Below are 22959 nucleotides of genomic sequence, written 5' to 3'. Positions count from 1 at the left end.
AGCAGATCATTTGTTTACTTCTCTGTAGCTCTGCTCCAGCTTTACCCCCTCCACTCCTCTTTCAACATGCAGCACCTTGGAGAAAACAGGGGGGAAGGGGCTGGAGCAGAAGCAGGCATAGCAGAGACGCCAATGATCGAGATTTACCCCCCAAATGAGTGAGATTTTTCAGGGGATGTGTTTGAGGTATAAATCTGGGCTCTCTTGGATTCTCTGTAGGCTGCCCTCTGTACCATGGGAGGCAGATAGCGTTTTTCTTTTCACGGGACAGTGAATATAGTCAGATTCTGCTGTGCTTAATAATTTGGAGACTATATTACAGACCTCCCTCCAAGCTCCCAGTCTTCTGCTGTCTTGGTTTCCTCTTTCTGCCTTTGTGTGGCTTCGTACGCTGCTATGGTCTCCTTTTTCTCTCCATGTGCACTATTTGATTGTGTTCTGGACCAGGGCTAGTGCGAGGATATTAGATGTCTTAGGCAAACCTTACAGCCTTGCATCTTCCTTTCCCAGTGGCCCTCCTCACATACAATTAAAAATTATGCATTTAGAACAGAATTTACAGAAAAAAGGTTATTCAAAATACAGTCTTCTGAGGTAAAAATATCGCCTAAAATAACTTGTATATTATATTTATATGTTGTACCAACCAGAAAACCCTGTAAAACAATAATGACACTTGAATCAATATAGTATTCAACCTATTGTAACATGTGTTGGGTATTGACCCTCAGAAAGTCACAAATAATTTCAATTACAATATAGTAAAGCTCCAATACCAAAACAGTACTAACTGCCAGCACTCAAACAGAAGCAACCCTACCTATGAAAAGGCAACACTGCAAATATTACACCAGGCCCTAAAACACTAATATACCTCCTATTAGGAAAACAGAACAAGTCAAGCAGCTATGGATCCCTACATAGAAACTATAGGCTAGCACAGCGTTTCCCAACCAGTGTGCCATAGCTGTATCTCTGATGTGCTGAGGCAATCTGGTTCTCTTTCCCCTACAACAGTTAGTTTGCAGGATATCCTCCTGCCAGCACAGGGCGTCAGAGAGCAGCACTTATGTAGTGCGGCTTCTGTTTTCCCTTCTGCTGGCTCTCCTCTCCGACGAAATTGAAAATTGCACTGGGCCCAGTAGGCTCACAAGTCCTGCTGGCCTCATGCAGTTTCCATTGCAGAAGGAAATAGGCAAAAGAGAAAGAAGCAGCAGCAGATAAGTGCTGCTGGAAGGAGCAACCAAATTTGCCAGGAAGCTGGGGGTGCTGGGGGGAAAGGAAGGGAACGTGATGGAGTAGGGAGCAGAGGGAGGGAAGGAAAGAGAAAGTGCTGATGCCAAGAATGGGAGAGGGTAGGAAATAGAAGGTGATAGAGATGATGTCAGGGGGTGGAGGGAGAGAGCAAGGAGAGGAAGGTGATGATGATGATGATGCAAGGGGGGAGGAGTAGGGAGAGAGAAGGGAAGAGAAGGTGATGATGTCGGAGACAGAAGGGAGAGAAAAGGGAAGAGAAGGTGATGATGCAGCAATGGGGGAGAGGTGAAGGAGGATAAGGTGAAGATGCCAGGGGTTGGGGGAGGAGAAGAAAGAAAAGAGACAGTGATGCCAGGGAAATGGGGAATAGAGAAGATGATGTGCTTTGATGAAGTGAGCCCAATGCCAGGTGTGCCACAACACAAAAAAGGTTGGGAACCACTGCGCAAGCAGAGTATCTCATGTCTGTCACATATGCAGAACACAGACAGACCCTCACCAGATACAGAATAAATGGAAATCATAAAGCATAAATAGAAGCGTGCAGACAAAAACTGAACTGGAAACCACAACAAGCCAGATTCTGTCAGCAGTGCAACAAAAAAAAAAAAAAAACAGAAACATCACCATGTCTCATAAAACATCAAAGAACAAAATTAAGAAATATAAAACATCAATCATAGTAATAAAAACATACTGAGGAAAAGAGTATTTCAAAACAGCTGACAAATAGAACATTCAATAATTAAACTCATAAAAATGTTTTAAAAATTCCCCCAAATCAATAAAATATTTTTAAAAAGAAGACACATCAAATAACATCCAATAATTAAATCTAATAAGCATAAAAGAAATTCCCCACTCTCCACACCTGGGAAAAATTTATGTGAGTGTCCTAATTTATTACTGGATTGCAGCGCTCTAAATATTTTGGACTAAGGAAAAAAAACAGCTTGGGGTCCTTCACACCCCCCCGAAAATCCTCATTGCTGCCCAAAAACAAAAGCATTGGGTTGGCACTATTCCTGGACACCCTCCGTCATCCATGAGTTTAAACAGGGCAGGAGCAATCCCCCATCGCTCCTGTCCCACTGCTGTTATTTTTCAAAGCGGCAATGGCAGACCAAAGGCCAGTGCTATTTTGTTGTATGATAGATTATGCTGTAAGAGAGCCAGATGGCAGAATTTACTGTACAACAAAAAGGCCTGTGTTGTTTTGAAAAATATCAATAGTGGAATATCACTTCTGACCAGTTAGATTTCAGGGTAATAAGCTTCTTTTCTGGGAACCGGCTCAATTGATAAATTTCCTAAGAAATAAGCCAAACAAGTGCTGTCTTAGGTGCTTTGGATAGAAAGGCTGTTCCAGTGTTCAGTAAGTAGCAGAACAGAGTGACGGGATGTTCTCACATGGTTACGCGTTGAGCGGCTGGATGGTGAGAAGATGATTCTCTTGTTGTTTCCCTCTTTTTTTTTATCTGACATCACAAAATTGCACTAAAATTTGCAAAAACGTCAGGCCAGTCACAATAATCACATCTGCAAACTGTAGAATATCAAAAAGGGTGTCCAAATTCTCTCATAGTTAAGTGTTATACTTGAACTTGGTTTGTGGGCCCTTGGGTCATGGAGAGAGCTGACTCCACCCACAGGGAGGAGCCCTGTGGGGACTCTCCACGACAGGTGGGGTCTCAACAGTGAGTCAGAGATATATTTATTATACAGCAAAGAGGAACCCGAGGAGCGGGTTTGTAAACTCAGTCCTTGAGTCGGAAGACCTGAGATGGATTCTCTGGTAGTGGTCCGCAGAGCGGAGTATCCCAGGAAATACTTGCTTCTTGGTAGTTCTTGTGCATGGTAGCTCCGATAGTGGTCCGCAGCGCGGGGTAGGCTGGAGATAGTTGATGGCAGCAGGCACAAGGCAGGGTGGATCCGGTAGTTGGCCGCAGAGTGGGGTAACCCGAGGATCCGCACCAAGAGAGAAGCAGGGTTGAAGATCAGGTCTAGTACTCACTCCGTGGTGCTGCAGTAGAGATATCGTTGTAGCAGCAGCGGAGACCCAGAGCAGGAACACCGTAGGGTCGTCCGTTGAATATAGAGATGTACTCACTAAGCTGGAGAAAGGTGAGGCTTGCAGAGAAGGCTCTCCGAGGAGCGGATAGCCCAGAGTGCAGCAAGGCCCTATTAGTTTCGGGGGGGGGGGGGGGGGGGAGTTGGCCGTGTGCAATTACCCTTTACTGAATAAGGGGTAAAGCTAGCGCGTCAAAAACACGCGGCCAAACAAGGGCTAAGAGTGCGCTCCACCGTACTGTATGGCCCGTAAAAGCGGCCAGCCACGCTTCCCCTGCTCCGGCGGCCACCTAGAATACAGGAACTCGAAAGAGAGAAAATAATGACACCAGCAAAGAAAATGCCCTGACAGCAACCCGATGAGAGAAATCTTCAGACCTGAAGAAAAAAGCAACGAAAACCATAACCCATGCTGCTGTCAAAGTTTTCAGTTTTCTGTGCAAACACACCTTCAACATCCTCACAAACAAACGTGCGCACACTACCTCCCAAAACAACACCCACCCACCCCCCCCCCCCCCCCCCCTTTTAACTTCTACCACTTGGTTCCCCGCTCTTTGTGGGCTTGCTGTCTGACGTGTATATTCAATTGTCCTTTATTTTTCTGTTTGGATTTTCCTGTGTGGGTGTGCAGTCATGGTGTGATCTTTTTCTTTTTTGATTGCTTTTGGAATTTTGTTGAGGTACATTTTGGAAAAAAAACAAACAGGGGATTTGGCACCATCCAGCAGGGATTAATATATGGTAGACATACCCTGTCAAAGGAAGACCTTGCAGTCCGGGACTGAGGGAACACATTGACTTTTTTTTTTTTTTTTTTGTCTTGTGAGGAAACTTAAGGAAAGAAGATCAGGTTGAACACATAGGAAACATTTATTCTTGTAGACTGTTTTAAAATAAGTCATTACTATCTCAGTACTAACTCTTATTTTATGCTGGAGATTTTTCTTCTTAATTCAATTTACTGAATGTTTTGCCAGGTTAATGTGTGGGATAAACAAGGTCTCTAATTTTCCTCCTGATAGAGGGAGAGGACGCTCTGCCACCACCACAGTGCCATCCTTCCAGTCTCCTTTGGAAGGTCAGCATTCTTTCCCAAAAGGAATCTTTTGATCTTTTGAATTCCAGACATAGTTCCTCAGTCTCAGAATGCACTTGCAGGATTGTTGCCCATTTTCCACAAAGATATGTCTTTTTTCTTTTCCCCTTCTAAGTCTTGGTGACCTGTACAGGCTGCGGCATTGCTCCAGCAGGCCCGGCGTGGGTGCCCCTGCCTCGAGTGGCTTGCAGGTGTGCCCCGCAGGCTTTGCCGGTCACGGCGGCTGGCTCGACTGTCCCTGCCTGGAAGTCTTTTGTTTATTCATTGAACCTGAATCTCTCTTTAGAGCTGTGGCAGGCTGAGAGCTCACGGTCCTTGGTAATGCAGTTGGATTGTTTTCATTTTCAGAGAAGAGTAAAGAGACACAGCTGCAGGAGATCAGATGTCCTGCCTCAGACAGACAGCGAATGCCAGCAATGAGCTAAGGGATGCTAAGGAAGTGGTGCTAGCAAAACACACTTAACAATCAACTGAATTATTTAAATAGTGCACAAATAATCAAAATCCCCCTTTTTATTTTGATTTTCATGTAATTTCTGAAGCATTATTAGTATTTAAAGTAGCTCCATTGCCGAGTTGAGCCAGTTCTGGTTTAACTCCCATTCCATCTATGGACTTAAGAAGCTGAAAGTAGGAGACCAGAGAGATGCAGTGACTATGAAACCAGGGCCGGCTCAGTGTGGTCTTTTTGACAGGGAGCTATAAGGTCGTCCTTCTTTAGGTTCTGAAAGCTTGTCCTACTGTTCCTATTGTGGGTTTCCCATTTCTGACCTGGGCACACCCCTAGTTAGTCTAGACATCCCTAATGAATGTGCATGAGGTAAATTTGCATGCACTAGACTTCTAATGTATGCAGATGAGCCCGCTCATATTCATTGCAGATATCCTGACACCCCGAATGGCTGAGAGGGGGGGGGGGGAGGAGTCCCCAGGGCAGGTGTGGTAAGCCCTGCTCTATTGGGACATTTCCACCACTGTGGATCTTATTCAGTAAATATTTTTTTAAATAAATCCCTGGAGGAGACCGCCCACGCTCTGTCTCCTCCATATCGAGGAGGTTGGGTTTCTCAGCTTCGACCTCTGCACTGGGGAAAGACTGGACTGAGCACTGAGGGAAGCCAAGGAAGCATCGGCACCAGTCGCCTTCGATGCACTGTGTCATGTATGGGGATGTGCTAGCTCATGCCATGATGTCCCCGAAGCAACCCCATGGCGAGGGGCGTTCATCCTCCATCGATGCAGGGAGCCTGTGACTGTCTCCACCGGTCCTGGTGCCTGTCGCTGATCTACTTCGGGGATCCAAGGAAGATATGGCCACCCCTCCTTCTCCCCAGTCAGGGCTGGCTTCGGCAGCTTTCGAGGAGGAGCTGGGACAACGTGTCCAGATGGCGGTGGAGCGGGCACTGCAGGGCATCGGTCCTGTGGCACTGACAGCACCTATGCCAGCCCTGTCTGCTTTGGAACCACTGCTGGAATGGCTGTATGTGCTCATCGGTGTGTTACCAGCCCAGTTAGCATCAGCTCCCGGGAGGCCATCGATGCTTCCCCTGACCGATGCGGAGATCATTGCCAGTTCCTCTGAGGAGGAAGTTCTGCCTAGGCCAGCAGAGACACAGCGGCCTGCTTCCCCCATCCAGTTTTGCTTTTCCAGTGACTGTGCCTCTGGACGAAGGCCGAGCACCCAGGGCCCCATCCCCTGTTGATTACAGTGAGGTTGAGGGTCCCTATGATCCCTGGGGGGATGATACTGCGAAGTCCTCCTTTGAGGGCTCAGAGGGTCTCCCCTCAGATCCATCTCCTCCAGAAGAGAGAAGGAGGTCCCCACCGGAGGACTTATCCATCACAGGTTTTATACGGGTAATGGAGGAAGCCATTCCATTTCAATTATTGACGAAGGAAGATGCAAGGCAAAGGATGCTGGAGATCCTCCATTTTGTGGAGCCTCCTAAGGAAATTGTGGCAGTCCCAGTGTACAATATCCTTAAGGAGCTAACAGGAAGGCGGATGGGATCTGCTTTGTCCAGAACGTTACTGGATTTGATAAGCATCAGTTACCCTACCAATTGGTGGTCGTCAAATCTGCCCTGAAGAGGCCCAAGAGCTCTCGGACCCATTCCTTGGCACCCCTGGGGAAGGACCACAGGGCATTAGACACTCTTGGGCGGAAAGTGTTCCAGGCGGTCATGCATATTGCCCGCATTGCCTCCTACCAGCTCTACATGACCTCTGGAAGCAGTTCAGGGGATAGCCGAACAGCTGCCTCAGCAGCAGCAAGACTCCCTCCAGTCCCTGCTGCATAAGGGCCTGGAGAGCGAAAAACACGAGGTCCGTGCAACCTATGATGTTTTCGAAACAGCAGCAGGAATCGGTGCCCGCAGAATGGCATGGCTGCGGGCCTTGGATCTCCGTCCAGAGGTTCAGGAATGGTTCGCTGATGTACCATGTACTGGGGAGAATCTCTTTGGAGATAGGGTGATGGATGCGGAGGCCCAGTTACAGGACCACCATGAGACCCTACAACAGCCCTCCTCCGGCACTCTGGACCTGTCCTCATCCCAGGGGGCTGGCGAGGCAGGGGCAGAAGAAGTCTTTCTATCAGAGGAGGTATTATCCTCCACCCCCTCATTCCCATCAGCAGAATGTGAGCTCCTGCAGTTGTCCCAGGCAGCAGAGAGCTCACAAGCCGCAGCCAGCGCCTCAGTCAACTCCCGGGACGGGTTTTGACTGGATTGGAGGAAGTATAAGCCAATTGCTTGTACTCAAGACAGTGTTTCCCCTGGTCAGGGGCAGGCTATAGTTCTTCACAAACTGGTAGTCCAGTATAACCTTGGACAAGTGGGTTCTGTTCATCATCAATCAAGGGTACCAATTAAACTTATTGGGTGTTCACCCAAATTGCTCTCCGTGCCCATTTTGGGGGCTGGTAGCGTTTCAGGAAGGTACTGCTTGCGGAGCTCTCCACCCTCTTAATAGCCAGGGCAGTCAAGCCTGTTCCACCAAGGCAGAGAGGACAGGTATTCTGCTCCAGGTATTTCCTGATTCCAAAGAGAAAAGGAGGACTCCGTCCCATTCTAGACCTAGGGTCTTGAACAAATTGCTAAAAAAAGAAAAGTTCAAGATGGTTTCCCTGGGCACCTTGATCAACCTTTTACAAAGTGGGAACTGGCTATGCTCCCTCAATCTAAAGGATGCATACACCCATGTCGAGATCTTCCCAAGTCATAGGACGTATCTCTGATTTGTGGTGAGAAAACAGCACTTCTAGTACAGAGTGTTGCCATTTGGGCTAAGCGTCAGCATGATGTCTCTTCACAAAATGCCTGGCCATAGTGGGGCGCACCTCTGCAGGCTGGGAGTGCATGTTTTCTCCTATCTGGATGATTGGCTGGTCAGGAGCATTTCTCAGGCAGGGGCCATTTGGTCCATGAGCTTGACCATTCGGGTGTTGGAGTCACTAGGGTTTGTCATCAATTACCCAAAGTCCCATCTCAGTCTGCCACCTCAATTGGACTTTATAGGAGACCTGCTAGACTCGGCCTCCACCCTGGTGTCCATAGCGGCAGAGATCCAGGGGAGCCAGCAGATGTCAGCGCGGCACATGTTGAGGTTGTTTGGCCACATGGCCACAACCATCCATGTCATTCCCTTGGCACGTTTGCACATGTGCAGAGCCCAGTGGATCCTGAGGTTGCAGTGGTGTCAGGCCACGCAGAACCTCCAGACTTGCATCTGAGTCACCCTGTCTCTTTGGGTCTCTTTGTCCTGGTGGCAGATACTCTCCAATTTGGAAAGGGGGATCTCTTTCCGGAGTCCTTCTACACAAATTTTCCTAAACACGGATGCATCCATCATGGGCTGGGAAGCTAATGTAGAGGGTCTCTGGTTGCTCAGGAAAGCTGTTGCCCATCAACTTCCTGGAGCTCTGGGCAATCAGGTACGTGCTATGGGCTTTTCGGAGATTGGCTGTCCAACAAAGTTGTCCTGATCCAAACAGACAACCAGGGAGGTATGGGATCGTACTTCCTGTGTTAGGAAATGGTCCAGATTTGGTCCTGGACCCTGTCCTGTGGGATAGTGCTCAGGGCAACATATCTGGCAGGTACAGGGAACGTGGTGGCGGACAGATTGAGTTGTGCCTTCAGACCCCACGAGTGGTCCCTGAACCTGGAGGTAGCAAATAGAATCTTCCAACTTTGGGGGGAGTCCAGACGTCGATCTATTCATGTCCCCCTGGAATAGGAAGGAAACTTGGTTCTGCTTCCTGTACAGGACACATGGCAAACCAGACTCGGATGTCCTTGCCTGTCATTGGAGCAAGGGTCTTCTATACACGTATCCTCCAATTCCCTTGCTAGCAAAGACACTCTTGAAGCTTCGCGAGGACAGAGGTACTATGATCCTCATAGCCCCTCATTGGCCGAGACAGGTCTGGTTTTTCATTCCTATGGGTGTTGTCCATCTGGAAACCAATCAGTCTGGGGACTTCCCCAGATCTCATAATGCAAAATCAGGGCAGGCTGTGGCATCCCAGCCTCCAGGCCCCGTCGCTCACAGCCTGGATGTTGAGAGGTTAATCCTGCAGCCACTTGATCTTTCTGAGGATGTGCCTCAGGTCCTGGTGGCTTACAGAAAGCCTTTCACAAGAAAGTCCTATGGACTGAAGTGGAGGAGGTTTTCCATACGGTGTGAACAGAAGGCCCTAGATCAGTTCTCCTGCCCCATACAGAAACTGCTTAACTACCTTCTGTACCTCTCAAAAGCTGGCTTAAAGGTCAATTCCGTTAGAGTTCATCTGAGAGTGATTGGTGCGTACCACCAGGTGTGGAAGGTGCGTCCATGCTTCAGTTGAAGCCTCCCCTAAGGCCTCCTGCTGTGTCTTGGGACTTCAACCTGATACTAGCTCAGCTGATGAAAGCTCCTTTTGAGCTTCTGCGCACCTGTGACCTGAAGTACCTGACCTGGAAGATCATATTTTTGGTGGCAGTCTCTTCAGCGTGCAGTCAGCGAGCTCCAGACCTTAGTGACTGATTCACCTTATACTAAGTTCTTTCATGACAGGGTAGTCTTGTGTACACACCCTAAGTTTCTGCCTAAGGTGCTGACAGACTTCCATCTTAACCAGTCTATCGTTCTATTAACTTTCTTCCCAGGCCCCATTTGCACCAAGGCAAATGAGCACTGCACAGTTTGGACTGCAAGCAAGCCTTAACCTTCTATCTGGAATGGACAGAAGCCCAGAGACAGTCCACCCAATGCACGATTAAACTCTGGAATTTGTTGCCAGGGGATGTGGTTAGTGCAGGGTTTAAAAAAGGTTTGGATAAGTTTTTGGAGGAGAAGTCCATTACCTGCTATTAAAGTTGATTTAGAAAATAGCCACTTTTTGCGTCCGTCGGTCACAGATGGCTGTGACTGCTCTGGCTTACCTCTTTTTCTCCCCTTTCTCTCTCTTTGGGCAAAATGGCTGTCTCCGGTGCCGAGGGCCTCGGCGTTTCCAGACCAGCATGGGCGTCCCCATCCGCCATGCTCATTCCCGTGGTCTCCTAGGGCACGAGGGCGCACATCTCCGACGTTCAAATACACGTCATGGCGGGAACCTCAGGGGCAGCCCCACCGCATGACGTCAGTACCTCCAGGTATATCTAGCCTCCGCTTCCGCTACCAATTTGAGTTAGCAAAGACTTTGCTTAGCTACTCTGCCTGCTCTAAGCTGTATGCGTAGATACCACTTTCTCGCTAAGGGCCTCGCTCCAGCTGAAGCTCTAGACACTCGCTCCTCGGGGGGTCTCTCGCTTCCGTCTTCCCTTTGGGATCCTCACTAACCAAGACAACCGCTCCTCGGGGGTCTTTTTTCTCTATTCATTTTCAGGATATTGGACCATTGGGTACTCACTCCTCGAGGGCCTATCTACTTCATATCCTGCGCCATGGACCTTCGGTCCCACCATTCTACCATCAGGAAAACGCCTTCACTCTGTGAGTACCTCTACGATCCGGCGCTCCAACTCCACCCACCAGCCGCGGCGTTACCCACACTGCGGGCTCCTACCTATCGTGGACATCTGGGTGAGACTATACTTCTGAGCCTGTTGAGCATATTGGCACCTTGTGGATCAGTGCCTTACCTTCCTGCTTCACCATCTATTTACAGCAATACAATAAAGACTCTATCCATTCCGTGTTTGCTATCTGTGTCAGCCTATTGCAGTGGTTCCCCACGGGGCTCCTACCTGTGGGCAGAGTCATCTCCATTGCCACCAAGGGTCCACAATGCCTCAAACACAACACCACTGCTATTACTAGCATGGGATAGACTTAGTTTTGGGGTACTTGCCAGGTTCTTATGGCTTGGATTGGCTACTGTTGGAAATAGGATCTGGGCTTGATGGACCCTTGGTCTGACCCAGTATGGCATGTTCTTATGTTCTTAACTTTTATTTCTTTTGATAGCAATAGGTTGGAGGTTGCTGTTGCCAAACAGACACTATCCAGTTGGCTAGAAGATTGCATCTCCTTCTGTTATGCCCAAGTGGGGCTGCATCTTGAGGGTCATATCAAGGCTCATTCTGTCAGAGCCATGGCAACATCGGTGGACCACTTGCGAGCAGTTCCCATGGAGGAGATCTGCAAGGCTGTGACGTGGAGTTCTCTCCACACATTCGCATCTCACTATTGTCTGGATAGGGATGGCATATGTGACAGTAGATTCATCCGGTCTGGATTCTCTTTGAGGTGTAGAACCCAGCTCTCCCAGCCTAGGCCCATTGTTTGGGTTCAGGCTGTCTCCCCCTCTATAACCAACAGCACTGTTGTTGTGCCCGTTGATACCTGGTTGGTGTCTGTTGGTCCCCTTTTTTGTTAGGGAGCGCCCTGTAGCTAGGGATTCACCCAAGTGTGAGGACTACCATCCTCTTTGTCCTTGAAGAAAGCAGAGTTGTTTACCTGTATCCAGTGTTGTCCAAGGATAGCAGGATGTTAGTCCTCACGAAACCCACCCACCACCCTGCGGAGTATGTTTTCTCTTATTTTTGTTATTTTATTTATTTATTTATTTTAATTTTTTCTATACCGGCATTCGTGATAATATCACATCAAGCCGGTTTACAATAAACAATTTTAAATCTACTTCTATGTTATAAGTCTGAAGAGGGACCCCGCATGGTCACGTGATATAGGGCATGTTGGGCATGCTCAGTATGCCAAGTCCAATTTCTGGAAACTTTGACAGGAGTTTTCCGTGTCTGGCTCCATCTGATGATGTCACCCATGTGTGAGGACTAACATCTTGCTGTCCTTGGAGAACACCTGTTACAGGTAAGCAACTCTGCTATCGCTAGTCATGGCATACTGGGCTGGTGCCTCAGCTCTACTGGCCAGTGCCCTGCTGAGAACAGCCCTCTGCTTCCTCCCTCATCCATCCCCCTTCCTCTCCCAGACAGCAGCCTGTAGAGATCAGGAGGGGAGGGGATTAGACTGCAGTAGTCAGAACGGTGCAGAGAAGAGCTACTCTTATTTATTTATTTATTTGATTTATCTTCCTCTTTTTAACACTTCAAAGTGGATTACATTCAGGTACTGTAGGGTATATCCCCATCCTTTCCTAATCCAGCAACTCCCTTCCTTTCATTTTCCAGTGGCTGACGCAGAGGGGAAAACAAAGGTGCTGCTACTGAGTACCATCAAGGGGGAGAGAAGGTAGGAAGGTGCACATCAACTTTTTCTCTTTGCTGCCTGGGCCCCTGACACTCACACACACACACACTCTTTCTTTCTCTTTTCCTCCCCATCCAGGGACGACTCCAGCTGTCTTTATCCCCAAATTTCCAAGCCCAACAGAGTGGTCTTCCTCTTCTCTCTTCCCTGACCCTGGGACTCCTCATTTCGCCTCCCCAGGCCCAGCCCTAGCACTCTCCTTCTCCTTCCCCTCTAGGCCTGACTTCAGCAGTTTTCTTCCATCCCTCCCTGGCATTCTCATCTTTCCCGCTTCTACCTCTGAAGCTACTGCCTCAGCCATACAGACCTGCTGCCCATGCTGTTTCCTCTGGCCACATGGGCTGATTTCTCCAGCTCCTCCTGGCCCACACACTGCAGGCTCCTCTCCCCTTCAATCCAACGCAGGGTGGCCCCGGGACCTGGAGGTTTCCTGGGTGTCTCCAGAGGCCCAGAGATTGCACTGCGATCCCAGAATCTCCAGGTCAAATTCAGGGCCCGATGTAATAAGATGCATTCAGCCTAGCGCACAGTTTTACCCACAGTTGTGCATACACTGTTGTCCCGATGCAGCAAGGAGTTTTGTGCACCAAAAATGTGTGAGGAAAACTGTGCATGCTGCTTAGCACCCTCGCATGGAAATTCTGTGCTAATGAAAGCGTTGGCTGTTACCTTCCAGGGCAGTCAGAAGACTGCCCATGTTTTATTAACACTCAAAATTGAACTCCTGGTCAGAGTTGGCGTAAAGTGAGGGCCACTGATAAGTGTATGGGGCTGGGAGCTAAACCTCTGCTTAAGCACGTGGGTCAAACTGCATACTTACTTTCAGCAAACGGTTTGCACCTATGGCTTATTACATCAGCCCCTGAGGAGAAGGAAAGGTTTCAAATCAAGGGACGTGGCTATAATAAGAATCAAACAGGTTTTATTCCAAAGAAGTTTAAAAATGTATGAGAGATTGTAGGAGAAAAAAATGACAGGATGCCAAGGAATAGGAGCAAGAAATGAAGCAGTAGTGCCCTGAAGCCAGTTACGTCTTTGCTGAATCTAGCTTTGCTGCTTTAAATTTCTCTGTAACTGGGATGGAAAACTACGGATATATCAGATACAGCCACCTATGTCCAGGAATAAAGCGAAAGGGAAAAATGCCGTAGAAAATTTTCTCTGCTAGTTGGTGCTGAATTCTGGAGCAACACTCACCTGAAATTCCTGTCTTTAGGAATCAGCCTCTGGATCGAACGCAAACTTCACATTATCTGACCTGATAGGGCTGCCCCGCGAGCTGCTGGGTGCTGTATTTAGGGAACAGTAGCCAAAGAATTCCTCGCATGGTGCTCCAGATAGTGACTCATGTAAAATATAAAAGTCAGTCCGGTATATCCCCTGGATTATCATCTGGTCTACATGTCCCTCATGAGTATGTTTTGTAAATTTGAGTCTCTTTTAACCAGTGCTGAAATCCAGCTTGAGCTTTTATGGAAAGGCAGGGTACAGATTCAAAGAAAGAAAGCCTCTCTCAGCAGTTCATTTGCCAGCTTAGCATGCAAATAAATGTGGCTTCAAATGCGAAAACTGATTATTGCGTTCCCTCCCCCCCCCCCCCCCCGATTGTCCTCCCAATCCACACCCAGCCTGCCCCTTCCCACTCTTAACCAGCAAGTCCACATGAAGTCCCTGCCCTCGTCAGAGCCCTCCAGTTGCTTTCTAACTGCCCGATGGCAGTGGGTCGCCTCAGGAAGCACACGGGCAGAGCGTCTCACAGATTTGGGGAGGAAAGGGAAGGGACAGGCTTAGTTGTCCACGTGTGTAACTTTATCAGTCTCCCCCTGATGTCAGGCTTAGGCCAGGAAGGAGATCGGTTTTGTGCTCCTTCCCCCTTGCACCCCCTCCTCGACTCAGGCAGCTGCCCTGCCTGTGGGGCAAATATTACACATGAGCCAGCTGCTTCCTGTTTTTGGAACCATCTCTGGCCTCTCTTTTAAACAAGGGTCTCGGATCAACCAAGAATGCTGCGCCTTACTGGAGGCTGTTACGGTCCTAGCAAGTTATCTCGGGATACATGGAAACTGATTTTGGAGCACCAGAGGACCTACCATGGCCCAAAGGGATCCTGTCTCCAGGAGTGATCTCAGGACCCTCCAGTGCTGTCGTAAAGGCTGATAAAATATTGGATCCATCCTTCAAATTTATATAGCTGCATATAATGATAAATGCCGCTGTGGTACTAGAAATTAACTATGAAAAAAAAATCTGTTATTGACAACTGTTCCAGCAGTCTTTTGAAATGCTTTAATTTTATCAGATGTTCTCCATGTGAAAAATATTCCTAAAAGAAAGATAAATGTTTCTAAAACAAAATCTAGAAATAACTTTTTTTTAATTTTTTTTATTTTTGGCACTTCTTGGGTTGCCATAACTCGCCGACCTTTTTTTTTCAGTCAGCAAGGAAGCCATAAAGTCCGTCGAAACCCATTTTTATAATGTAAAAAAACCGCAAATGAATCCTTGGAATATAGCTAGCAATTCTACTTTCTGATTCTTTCTTTTTAAAAAAAAATCAACGTGCTAAAATGTTTTCCAGCGTCCTCTATAAGATGTAGACTCGCTTACATGGAATTACCCCGTCTTCATTTGGAAACAGCCGGACCTGTATTTTTTTTTTTTTGTACGTGTTTTCTTTGGTTGACTCCTGGACCTGACGGCAGCCACAGAAGTGCTGAAAGAAGCCTACAGCAGAACAGATTTACCATGCTAGCTACTGATGTGGCGCACGCTGTGGATGTGCAAAATTGGAAATTGCTGCTGTTCCCAGGGGTGTTTTGGGGTTTTTTTTGTCCATAATAAAATGACTGGCCTGTACTAAAGGTGGAATCCCAAAATTGTTTGTTTCCAAATGTTTCCTGACTTTGGTTCTAGCAGCTGTGGCAACAGCAGATAGGAGGATGGCCTGCAGAGGGAGGGAGGGATGAGGTAGCCTTTCGTTTGCCTCTTAACTATTTGCAACTGTCAGCCCTTTGGGAGGAAGAAAGTTTTGTGGCCCCCTGGGATTGTTGGCCTTGGCACGCAGGACAGACACTTCCCTGAGCAGTTACCAAAATAACATCGAACATCTGTTTGGGTGGATTTTCTGTGTAGCTGAGTTTGCAGAAGCAGCGGTTTAGGGCATTTTGTCAGAGATGAGGGTGTGGATGCTTTAATCTATTTTATTTTTATTTATTTTTGATGGTGGGGGCGGGGGGGGGAGTAGGAGGGGGAATATTCAGTTGCACACCGAAAGGCTGAACCAGCAGCCGTGTGACACTTGTGAAACTCAAGAGTCTGTGGACGTTACCAGGTGTTCGGTGTTCATGTGTGTTTTTCTGCATGTTCATTTGGATTTTTAAAAAAATATATATTTTCTGGAGGTGGAAAGAGGGAAGCTGTGGATTAGGAAGTCTCAGCCGGCACTCCACCTTGGAACCTGGCATTTTTACAGCTCCTTCAGAAACGACTTGCTTTACCAGGAAAACACGGTTTCCTTCTTCCCATCTGATTTTTCTCTGAGCATGAGAGATTTGTGCAAGGCTCAGGAGGATGTTCGCGTCTTTAAATGGAAGCTGCTGAAAATCTGCCTCATCCCCCTCCCTTCCATTCCCCAGCCCCGTTTTTCATCACAGATGCAAATCTCTTCTCCCCTTTACTGGAGAGCTCGTTGGAGGAACTGTGAAATGGTGGCAGGCGCTTGGGGACCACGAGGTCTGTTTATCAACCCTGTGATGTGCAGCGATGGGTTACTTAGCGAGGCTCCCATTATTTGCGCTGATAAAACAGAGCCCTGCAATTCAGGAACTCCGGAGGTTCAGCCTTGATTCTGCTGCTGAACACTCTGTGTCCTTGGGAGAGTTAGTTTAGTAAATTTTACCCGCCTTTGTTTCAGTTTACCCAACTGTCGGGTTGATACAGAAAAACCCGCTGGAGAGCCGGCGAGCATCCGCTCTCCCAATGCGCGCCCAGGCCACTCTCCTGGGTGTGCGATTCAGTAAGAAAAAATATGTAAATGAGGGCCCGCGGTAACAGGAGGCGCTAGGGACACTAGCGCGTCTCTAGCACCTCCTTTTTGACAGGAGCGGCGGCTGTCAGCGGGTTTGACAGCCGACGCTCAATTTTACCGGGGTCGATTCTCGAACCCGCTGACAGCCACGGGTTCGGAAAACGTAGGCCGGCAAAATTGAGCGGCCTTCTTCCAACCCGTGAGCCACGGGCAGATTAAAAATTTTTTTTTTACTTTTGGGGCCTCCGACTTTCACTTTTCTGTACACTTTCCCGGTGCCGGCCGAAATTAAAATGTGCGGCTTGGCTGCACATTTTGCTTTCTGTATCGCGCGGGAATAATTAATAGGGCCATCAACATGCATTTGCATGTTGCGGGCGCTATTAGTTTCGGGGGGGGGGTGGCTGCGCATTTTCCACGCGCTATTACCCCTTATTCTGGGCTCCATGGGAAGTCTTCTGGTAAAAATAGCGCATCGAAAACGCGTCACGGGGGCTAACAGTGCGCTCAGCCTGAGCTCACTTTACTGCATCAGCCCGTGTGATTGAATAATAATAATGATAATAGTGTACATTTGGGCAGCAGTGCATGTGCCCCTGCCATTTAGCAGCTGCTCTGATCTTCCCCCATCCCCTGCTGGTGCAGGCACAGAGCAAGGCCCCTGACCCTCATAGCCCCCTCTCTAACTCCCTGCCTGTGAGGTCATGCGGTAATGGGGCGGGAGACACAGCCAGTGAGAGGAGAGGGAGGGACCTGCTGGGGGCGGGGGTCAAAATCAGGGAATTTCAGGAGGGCACAGAAGAACCTAAATCGCCTTGATGAGCAGACTTCTCAGGTAAGTGTGGTAATTTGCTAGCTGTAAGCTGTTAGTTTAAGGTGTATTTAATTAAGTCTTTTTCTGTCCACACTGTATTTGTCTTGCAGATACTACATTCAGTTCTAAGCAAAAATGTAATATAATACTTAAGAATAATACAATACTGTGGCTTGCCTTTATGCTGCCTCTCTGCCTCTTCATCGCTCTGAGGTTTACCCTTCACAGGTGCATTTATCATAATATTACTGCAGAGCACTCTCACAGCACCCAGCAGATCAAATGGGGAGATCGATTCCATGTTTCTCACTTCCAGCAAATCCCAAGGCTCTCCGGCTATTAACTGCTAATGGACCTATCCCCCAGGATCTTATCCAGACCTTTTTAAAAATAAAATAAATCAGCGCAAAAATTATTTTTTCACTGATTTTTTTCAGTGTATTATAACCTCATTTTGCAACTGATTTTTTTTGTTATAACATTGAAATTCTCAGGAAAAAAATAAAATAAAAACTGAAAATGAAGGTCTGTATTCATAGGGGAGCCATTCCATCCCTTTTTTCAATTTTGTTGCTCTGTGTTAGGGTATGTGGGCCCCTGGACCAGGTGAGAGATGGTACTGCCCATGGGGAGGAGCCCCGTGAGCCTCACCGTCGGGAGGCGAGGTCTCAGCTGTGAGGTGCATACAGCAACAGGTGCTGGAGAGAGAGAGATGAGAGGTAGAGGAAGCTAAGGAGAGTGACCCCAGATGGAGTCACGAAACGTTAACGCAGGGAGCTGACGTCATACTAGCTTGAGAGTCCTTGAAACTTTATTAGAGAAGCAGAGTGACACTGCCCGCGGAGCAGGGAGTGTGGCAGAAAGACACACAGGCGCTGGGGAGCTCCAGGCTCTGTGAAGTGGGGTATACCCACGGAGAAGTCCTCTGTAGTGATGATACGGCAATGGTCTGCAGAGCGGGATACACCGATGAAGTTCCTCAGTAGCGATGGTACAGCAATGGTCCGTAGAGCGGGGTACACCGGTGTGAAGTTCCTCAGTAGCGATGGTACGGCAATGGTCCGCAGAGATGGGATACTCACTGTAGCAGAGTGAAAATTCCAGAGAAGACCCCGGGGAACGGAACAAGCAGAAGTCCTAGGTGGAAAGCCCTCTGAGGAGCGGATAGCCAGAGTCAGGAAGGGTCCCTGAAGAGTGGGTTCCCGGAACGTCTCACGCCACGGAAGCAGGAGCTGGAACAAGAGTCTGTAGCTAGCAAAGCGGATTCAGCAATGAGGGAACTCGTTGCCAAGTTGTAGGTAGGCAGGGCCAGCTGGCTTAAGAGTCCTTGACGAATGATGACATCCGAGGGGGGCGCCCCGAGGTTCCCGCCATGACGTGCATAAGACTGGCCCGGTAGCGCGCGCGCCTAAGGGACTCCAAGAGCAAGATGGCGGTCAGCAGCGTCCACACCGTCCAGGGGGGTCCGGGAACCAGGGCGTGTAGGCCGGTGATAGCTGGCGGAGGCCATGAGTCGACCCAGAGGAGTCAGTGTAGTCAAGCAAGGGGTGAGCAACAGCAGTCGCAGCCGTCTGCGACCAACGGGCGTAATACTCTGTACCTTATGATGCTTTGCACTCTCTGTTTTAAGATGTGGTGACCAACACTTTAGGCATGATCGTGGATTTATACAGAGTTATTATGATATTCTCACTTTTATTCTCCAGCCTTTTCTGAATTATTCCTAACATTCTGGTTGATTGTTTTTTTACCACTGCCGCAATCTGAGCTGCAGATTTCAATGTATTGTCTCCAAGATCATTTACCTGGATGGTGACTCCCAATATGTAACCAGGCATCGTGTACCTGTAGTTAGGATTATTTTTCCCTATGTGCACCACTTTTCACTTGTCCACATTAAATTTCATCTGCCATTTAAATGCCTGGCTCCACAATCGAACATGGTCCTTCTGCAATTCCTCACAATCTGCTAGTGGTCTAACTACTTTGAATAATTTTGTATTGTATTTAATATTTCATAACTCTGTTTCATATTAGCATAACTGTGATCAAGTCTACCACCATCCTTTGAACAGTATTAAAGAGAGAGAAACTTTAAGCAATGACATTAGGGTCTTGTACTCATTTTAGAAGTATTCAGACTGAAATACTCCTCTCTCTTATTCTCAGGTGTTCCCTTTCCAAAGAACTTCCTTCAGATCTGCAAGAAAATTCTGTGCAGACTCTTCCGGGTCTTCGTTCATGTCTACATCCATCACTTTGACCGGATGATCATTATGGGAGCAGAAGCCCACGTCAATACCTGTTACAAGCATTTTTATTACTTTGTGACGGAGCTGAACCTTGTAGACCGCAAGGAACTAGAGCCTTTGGTAAGTAGAAGAAAAGGGTCCTGGTCTCAGATAATCATTTCTGCTTCTCACATTACAATACTGCTTTCCTTTTATCTAACAAAGGCCTGCAGAATAATTTGTAAACGTACCTGAAATGCTCCATATGATTTGCGTAATCTGATTGGTTGGAATGTAAGGTTGTAAGGAAATGCCCTTTTATCAATATTAATCTCTAGACTGAATGTTTTGCTTAATTTTAAAAGGTATTGTGAAAAACCTTAGAACCCTCACCCCACCAAAAAGCAGTCTGCATATAATAGGAACAATTCCCTCAGGGCAGGTCATTTGTTACCAGTAACTTGTTTGAATTAGAGGCACAAGGCTTCACCTCAAATGTTGAATTCCTCCCGACAAGGTAAAGACTTGCAATGAAAAGCCCTGCTCATCTGGGATTGTTATGGGGTTTTTCTTTACCCAGAGCCTCTCGATAACCCCCTATCCCCTCAGCAGCTGCTCTGGGTGACCTCAGGGTGCTTTGCTGGCCAAGGGCTGCATGGGAATTCTCCTCAAAGGCTGAACTCTCAGTAGCTTCTGTCTGCCAGGAGAGGTCGCCACCTTCCCTCCCATCCGGGGGACCCAAGCACATGTACCAGAGCCCCTGACAAGACAATAGGACGCTTGCTGAACCAAAGGCCCAGCCAGGGTTGTTCTTTAATTGAAAGGGAAAAGCCTGGGAGAAAGGAAGGCATCCAGGTTGCTCTGATCCTGAAAGGGAAAATTATTCTTCCTTCTGTCTCCAGGCAGTTGTGGAATGCTTGACAGGAGAAAAGAAATGTAATTGGTTTAAGTGTAAGAGCACGGTGGGGCAAACTGTTTATCTTTGCAAACTCTGAAGTTCTTTGCAGATAGACTTGAACAACCCACAAATCCAGCAAGTAAATATGAATGTATACTATAACAAAAGCGAACAAGCATTGCCTTGTTACCTAGATATATACTGACAGCCAGAGTGGGAAATCCTTCTTTGCTTCCCTGTTTAATCTACATTATCAAAGCGCTTTTCTTTTTTTTTTGGAATGGAACACACGGTAACATGTAAAGTTGTGCATTTCCCCATGTATAACAGCGTGCTTTCCCAGTTGGCTGTTTGACAGAGAACGCTTGGAAATCAGATGTTGCACTAAATAAAGCAGGTCAGAAAATCCACAAGACAAGTGCTTGTGATATGATGGGTCAGTGGTACCTCAGCCCTTGCCTGTATTGCTTATACAGGTGCAGAATGCCTTAATGGGCAGCCGAATGGTTCATATGTTATACTGTAAAATAAAATTCAATCAAATCTCGTATCTTTTGCCATTAGAAGATGTTTCAGAAGAGCAATAACATTCTTCAGAATGACCTGCTATGTATTGGTTGAGCAAAATCTAAATTCTGGACAAAAGTAGGCCAACATGAAGGCAATTTTCAGTAAGGTAGCTGGGTACAACATTCAACAGACACTTCTGTATCTGCTCATCTTCTAGCGTATTTTACAAAAATATACCTGCATATCTTGTACCTCCTGTTTTTGCAAGTTGACTACACGCTGTAAAATACTCACAGATACCTGAAAATAAAATCTATGTGCGCTTATTTTCTTGTCCTAGACCTATTCCTGCCTCATGGAACGTCCATTTTTTCAGGAGCTAAATCAGTGCTAGGCCCAGGACAGTTTCCTAACCCATGGCTCTTTAGATACCCAATTCTGTGGTTAGGTTCATAGATCCCTTGTAAATCATCCTTTGTAAGTGTCAAAGGCCTGAGAGTCAGGCTGCTTGCACAGTTTGGAAATTGCATGTATTTTACCCAAGGATTTCATTTTCTTGTAACTTCTGTAAAGGACATATAATTCCATTGGAAAAAAAAAGAAAAATGAGGAGTCACTTGATGCCTTGAGCTGGGCAAGATGTGAATTGCCTAACTGATCTCCTCTACCATGGAATCCACCCCATCCTTTCTTTCTGGCCTCATCTCTACTGCTAGACAGGCTGCATCAGCTTATATTACCTTTGTTGCTGCTTGAGAAGGTATGCCAGCTCGTTTGGCTAAAAAAGAAAAGGATAAAGAAAAGGAAAGAATAAGGCTGGGAAACGGGAAAATGGCGGACACCCCAAAGCAACTAGATAAAACAGTGAGGAGTCTGCAATCGCTGAAATCAAAGCGGTAGTGGTCAAGGCATTACAGCCCGAATTTAGGAAGATGATAGACAAATTAGAAGAATTTAATGCACGTATGACTGCATATGAAGAGATGTGGGGAACTTGAACAGTGAGTATCAGACAACCAAGACGCCATTGCAGTAATGAGCGATGAACTACATGGCATGAAAACACAGATCTCACAGCAGGACAAAAGACTTGAAGAGCTGAACAATCATTCTCGCCGTAGTAATCTAAGCTTTGTAAGGTTACAGGAATCTTTGGGAGATAAAGACCTGCTTCCTGGATCTGGAATTGACACATGGCACCTCCGTATAGAACGGGCCCATTGTTTGGGGAGCTGGTGGGAAAATCTTGAGAAGCCGTGGGTGGTGATTGCTAGAATCTCTGATTTTTGCGTATAAGCTGGCAATTTTGCAAGTGCTGCAGTCTGGCAAAAAGTTGACACACAACAACGAACAAATTCTAGTATTCCAGGACTATTCAGTCAAGTTGTCTGCACAGTGCTAAGTAACTTAATCTGTAGTAACCACTGGAGCTGGATCAAGGAGCTGGATCAAGGAACACGTACGATTTCCCTTGGTAAGTTACTAAACTCTTGGAGGGAAACTTAAGGGAAAAAGTAGAATCAATGGAAATCATACGCTGCTTATAAGAAAGAAATAATTTTCTACGAAGCTGTGTTTCACGGGAGACATCTGGTTAAACAAAAACCTTTGACCACAAAATTCTACGGATTTAAACTTAAAGTATTGTTTAAAAATTAAATCCTTATCCATATCTGTTACAAAAATAACCAGCAAGGTAGCTCTTTTAGATATAATATCCTAAGAGTCCTGGAGAAACTCTGATACATCAAGACTATTATTTGAAATGAAATTATCAAATCCTCCCTCAAGTGTATATACTTAAAGTCCAGGAGGTAATAACAGATAACTTAATTTCTTTACATTAATGGTAAGTCCTATTCAGATTTATACCTGTTGTTATATTTCCTTTTTAACGTTCAGCATATACTTTTTGTTGTTTATTTATGTATATGATAAATAATCAATAAAGATTTAATTTAAAAAATTGTCTGCACAGAGAAAAGAATTTGCACCCATATGTACTCAATTATATGCACTGGATGTCAAATTCACCTTGATGTATCCAGCAAAACTTAGGATATCTCTCCTCAACAGCGCAAAATGGTTTAAAAAATGCCCGAATTGCCCTCGCACCATGTCCATCACTGACCCGCATGTCGAATGTGTTCTCTGTTTGGGTGAGAAACATAATGGGGTAGATTTTAAAAGGTGCACGCTGGAGTAGATTTGTTCGCGCAGCCCGGCACGAACAAATCTACTCTCGATTTTATAACATGCGCGCCCCCTGACACACCTCCCCTATGGCCAGATTAGCCATGAGAATAACGCAGTGGACTTTGAGATCACAGTAGCTCCAAG

General features: G+C 46.9%; 1 protein-coding gene across 6 annotated transcripts in view; it reads left to right on the top strand.

Annotated features, from left to right (window-relative positions):
- MOB3B (MOB kinase activator 3B) overlaps positions 1 to 22959 on the top strand; it is a 268138-nt gene that overhangs the window by 187945 nt on the left and 57234 nt on the right. For all 6 annotated transcript variants that reach the window (XM_029606598.1, XM_029606608.1, XM_029606624.1 and 3 more), the window contains one exon: positions 19150 to 19352. In XM_029606598.1, coding sequence (XP_029462458.1) covers positions 19150 to 19352 — 203 coding nt within the window. The remainder of the gene's footprint in view (positions 1 to 19149; positions 19353 to 22959) is intronic.

The sequence above is a fragment of the Rhinatrema bivittatum genome, chromosome 1, assembly GCF_901001135.1.
Source record: "Rhinatrema bivittatum chromosome 1, aRhiBiv1.1, whole genome shotgun sequence".
In the NCBI taxonomy this organism is placed as follows: Eukaryota; Metazoa; Chordata; class Amphibia; order Gymnophiona; family Rhinatrematidae; genus Rhinatrema; species Rhinatrema bivittatum.
Note: the sequence above shows the minus strand (reverse complement) of the source record. Positions and strands in the feature narration are given on the sequence as shown.